This window comes from Melanotaenia boesemani, chromosome 12 (genome assembly GCF_017639745.1).
Source record: "Melanotaenia boesemani isolate fMelBoe1 chromosome 12, fMelBoe1.pri, whole genome shotgun sequence".
NCBI classification, from domain to species: Eukaryota; Metazoa; Chordata; class Actinopteri; order Atheriniformes; family Melanotaeniidae; genus Melanotaenia; species Melanotaenia boesemani.
Window position 1 is genome coordinate 25,915,309 of NC_055693.1, and position 5,056 is coordinate 25,920,364.

General features: G+C 39.9%; 1 protein-coding gene across 1 annotated transcript; it reads left to right on the plus strand.

Moving 5' to 3' along the window:
- The first annotated feature begins 2,040 nt into the window (after positions 1-2,040).
- Positions 2,041-5,056, plus strand: cdk5r2b (cyclin-dependent kinase 5, regulatory subunit 2b (p39)). The gene has a single exon (XM_042001118.1). The coding sequence runs from the start codon at positions 2,260-2,262 to the stop codon at positions 3,145-3,147; it is 888 nt and encodes a 295-aa protein (XP_041857052.1). The 5' UTR covers positions 2,041-2,259; the 3' UTR covers positions 3,148-5,056.

Consider the following 5,056-nt stretch of genomic DNA (forward strand, 5'->3'; position numbering starts at 1 on the left):
TTTCTTTTTTTTCAAACTGTAAAAATGCTTTTTACATAAATAAAATAAAATAAAAATACTTTGGGGGCTGGAAAAAACAACTCAGCCTCACACCAGAATGTGTGATAGTTATATTTATCCATTATCCCCCCCCCCCCCCCCCCCCCCAAAAAAAAAAGTCTAAGAAACTGCATAAATATTGCAACTTTAGGATCTAAAAAGAATGTTGCCTATGTCTGCCTTTGTAAATCAGGACATGTCTGCTTTTTTTTTTATGTATTAAAATGTCATATAAATCCAAAAGTTGTAAGCATGCTCAATTTTCAAGGCCCCCAAAACTTTACAAGTCTGCATTTTCTTTTGAAATTACTGTTTGTAAATGACTGTTTGCATTAAATGCCATTGTCATAAATTTTGTCATTGCACAACTATACCATATTTCAAAATATTTATATGGCGTTAGGAAAGAAAATGGGGGCATCACAGCTTGTCACACAAGAGAAAAAAGTATGAATATCTTTGACCCAGTAAAGTCCAACAACTTTTCCCTTTTTTACTTTGATGTCAGTTGTTGTTTGTTTGTGTTAACCACAATTTTTTAAAAAATGGTAGGGGTTAGACATTAATGCTGATAGTTATGGGTTAAAAAAATTAATCAATTGTCTACCATCATAGTTATAATTTCCTTTTGGGGAATCTGTCAAGCAGAAGCAGTGTAAGATATTACCATAAGGATTTATATATGTGTGTGTGTGTGTGTGTGTGTGTGTGTGTGTGTGTGTGTGTGTGTGTGTGTGTGTGTGTGTGTGTGTGTGTGTGTGTGTGCGTGTGTGTTTTGTGTGGATAAATATATTACTAGCTTCATTCTGAGATTTAGGAAATCATCTTAGAGTGGATTTTTGAAACACTGGTATCAATTATTTTAGCAAATTAATTATACAAAACTAATAATATTCATAGAAAATCTATATAAATTGTCTAAAAAGTACATGTATTACTTTTTAGAAGAGGTATCATAGCGTGTCATTTTAGTCTTAAGATGTTGTAAAACACAACCTGAGGAATCCAAAGTGTTATACCTTCAACGCTATTTGTGTCTGTTTCCACTGCAGCTGAAAGATCAGACAGTCATGTAACTTAGTGGAGTTTGCCAGCTCTACTGGAGGTAATTGGATCATCTTGATTACCCAAATGGACCCCAGCAACATGTAACACAGTTCACTGGGATTTAATCTGTTTCATTCAACCTGTGCAGCAATTCAGAACAAATCAGTTGTAAACAAGAACATACCACTTAAATGGTATAATAAAAAGCCACGCTCTGGCCAAATGAGATATTCTGAGTCTTATTGTTGCTTTGGTTGGTGTGAGGTTTGTCTTCTCTTAAAATGTTTCAAGTCTAGTTTGCTCAGAGCTGGCACTAAACATCTTGTTCAGATTTCTTTCCAACATACCTTAAACAAACATTTTTGTAGCAGCTATTTTGGAGAAAGAATGAATTGCTGACTTTGATTAAAATATTCAGAAACCAACCCAGAGACGTAGCTTAGATCCTCTTCTTTGACAACTTTAAAGTGTTTTAGATGCTGTAATCAAGTAAACAAGCCTTGGAGCATTTAAGTTTTAAAAGTGCATTTATGCATTTACAGTGTATTTACATGAACATACACAAAATCTCATGATATGCCCATAGCAGTTTAATAATGGCTTCACCTCATTTGACTGAGATCATTGGTGGAAAAAGGAGTGTAAAATCATCAGAGGCGCTAATAATAAGGCTGCAGAGCAAAGGGGAAAGCCTTGTAATCACCATCATTCCCTGGTACTAGGTAAAGACGGAAAGAAGGAAATAGTCTGATTTTAAAATAGCACTAATTTTCCAAAGCAGTAGACTAGTGAAAAGAATAGCGTTTGACCTGAGTGCATGCCGCAGTCTATCTATACCCGCTGAAACCTAAAAGCAACACCCTACAGAAAAGCTCGTTGATTGGCTTTCTTATTGGTTTGTTTGACTGTCAGTCAAGAGCTGCGCTTCTGGTTCGTTTAAGCACAGGGTGTGCGCAAAGACTAATCTGCGTTCAGGTCACACTCGCACAGGATTTGTGTTGCAGCGCAAACAGAGAGGGGATCCGCTGGAATATAATTTAACACAGCAAATAAACGTGTAAATGGAGTTTCAGTCGTTGTCGTGACTGTTGTTGACCGCCTCTCACTCTGCAGATCCTGAGCAGAAGTTGCTGCAGCAGCATCCATACGACGGCAGCTCGCTCCTTTGCAGACATGGGTACCGTCCTCTCTATATCTCCAGCTACAAAAAAGGCGTCCATAATGGACGCCGAGGCGGCAGTAGAAGGACACAAAACGGACAAAAGCCTAAAGCGACACTCGATGTTCGTGTCCCTCTCCTGGAAGAAGCTCGTGGCTAATTCGGCCAAGAAGGGTGCGAAGAAAGTGACCCCGAACCCTCTACCCACCCGCGAGCTCCCGTCCAGCCAGGTGGCTCAGCGCAACAATGAAAACATCAGGAAAACGCACCAAACCGAGGAGAAGAAACCCAAAGCGCCCATCCCAGTGCCGGTGCCGACGGTACCCACGCAAAACAGCGATGTCACGGTCCAAAACGGGAGGCTTGCCTCGGTCCAGAAGCAACCCAGCAGCTACTCTCTGGTGTCGCCGAGGCGGATAATCATCCAGGCATCAACTGGGGAACTGCTTCGTTGTTTGGGGGACTTTGTGTGTCGCAGGTGTTACAAACTAAAAGAGTTAAACAGCGGAGAGGTGATCCTCTGGTTCCGAAATATTGATCGGATTCTATTGATCCAGGGCTGGCAGGACATTGGCTTCATTACGCCGGCCAATGTGGTGTTTGTGTACCTGCTGTGCCAAGACACGATAACGGACAGCATCGACAGCTCGGTCGAGCTGCAGGGCACCTTTCAGACATGTCTCTATCTCGCCTACTCCTACATGGGCAACGAGATATCGTACCCACTCAAGCCGTTTATGAACGAGACAAACAAGGACGTTTTCTGGGAGACGTCGCTCCGGATCATCAACAGGATGAGTGCCAAAATGCTTCAGCTGAACGCCGATCCGCATTTTTTCACTGAGGTCTTCCAGGACCTGAAAAACCATCGCGACTCCAGCGAGGCCACCCTGGACCGCTGATAGGGAGAATAAACAAGACACCGTGATCTTTTGATAAAGATTAGTGTGAAAAGATGACCGCAAAATCACACACTATCGTGGTTTTGAATGAAAAGGCCAACTTTGAAGACTTCTAATGTCTGGGCTGAATATGTCTCATGATGTTACACAACTTCAGTAATGGTGTTTAGGTTGCAGTGTAGGAGGATTCAAACTTGCATGCCAGTTGTATATTGTCCTCGTTTTGTCTTGTCCCTTAGATGACACAGGGATTGACTCTGTTGTATTCACCCCGCTCTTGGAGACACAAAGATGCCCATTTCAAACAAGATTAACCTATATTCTGAGAAACTGAATGGAAGCTGCGAGGAGAAGTCCAAGGCAGGACCAGAAATAGATCTGAGCCAGGAGGCAGAGCTGTCCAAGGTGCTGACCTGTGCAGCCATTTCTGCTCGTCTCACTTCTGTTAGAGTCACTTTTTCCTAAACAGGGCCAAGCTTAGAACACTTTCAGCACATAAGCCTAAGCCTTGTAAGAAGCGATAGTACATTGTGCTTTATACACATCTCAGTCAGCTGATAGATAAGCTATTGAACACACAACGGATATTTGAGGCATCTGAGAAGCAGAGACACTTTTAACAAATATGATTGTAGATATTCCTCTATAGTAAAAACAGAGGTGTAAAGCTGTATTTCATCTGCAAACCTTGACAAGATAATAAATGACACCATGTTTTAGCCAGTTTAATAGCAGGTTGCTATATAAATATTTTCAGCTTCTTTTGTGTTATAAGAACCACCAAATATGTCATAGCAGTTATCTGATATAGCATTCCCATTGCTAATCTATATCACTGTACCTCTACAGTGATTTATTAAAACTAAACATGAGAAGCAAATACGTGAAAATTTAGGTGGGATTGTTTTCACCTTTGGAATGTATAAAGTTATACTAAGACAGCCCACAGATCCCCACACAGCAAGGTGATCAACCTAAAGCCTCTTATATGTATTGCTTTTCAATACATGTTGACCACTGAAATGTATTTGCTTTGCAAAACATTGCAGTGCTCAGCTGGAGACTGAATGTACAGTTTTCCAAGATTTTTGTAAAAATCTTTTATGTGCCAACTATAAAACAGCTTAAACTCTAAGGTTTACATGTAGATATCCCATAATTTATTTTTCTCAGCTTTTTTTTTTTTTTTTTTTTTTTTTTTTTTTGACAGTGACTGTGTGTGAAACAGTTTGACCATAACAAATCAAATAGAGTTCAAAGGTCACATCATAATTTTGCTCTGGTCTGTGAATGTGCAATATAGGCCTCAGTTTACTTGGCTTAAATTCTCTGTCAGTTCAGTTGATTCAGGATTTCTCAAAATGTACATATTTATAGAAAAGAAGTCAAACCATTGAGTGAGGAACAGCTATCATTTGCACATGTGTTATTGCAGTATGTATAAGCTAAAGGTGATTTGACTTCAACTCTGAAACCAAACTTACAGTGTGAACCTGACTTGAGTGTCGTGGTCCCTCTGAGAGATCATTGTGATGTGTTGTGAATCTGTTGCTTGGAAAGTAAATAATGATGCTGCTATTTTTGCACAGGTGTGAACAAACTTTCAATGTTTTGCACAGTGGTATAACATAATGATGATGTACCAGTGTTTCGTCTCAGGCGCTGGAGTGTTTACCATTGAGTTTGCAGTTAGTGTCACCAGCTCTGGCGTTAGAATGATCATCTGTGAAATTAACCTTTTGTACAGTCCTTTTTTTCCCTATATGTCATATGGAAAGTGATATTTAAAGCCGTGTTGTCTGCGGTGTTGCGCGACAGATGCATTTACTCTTTCTACATGTTGATAAAAAAGTCGATACAGTACTTGTTTAATGTGACCATAATGTAATAAATCCAGACTAATATAGGA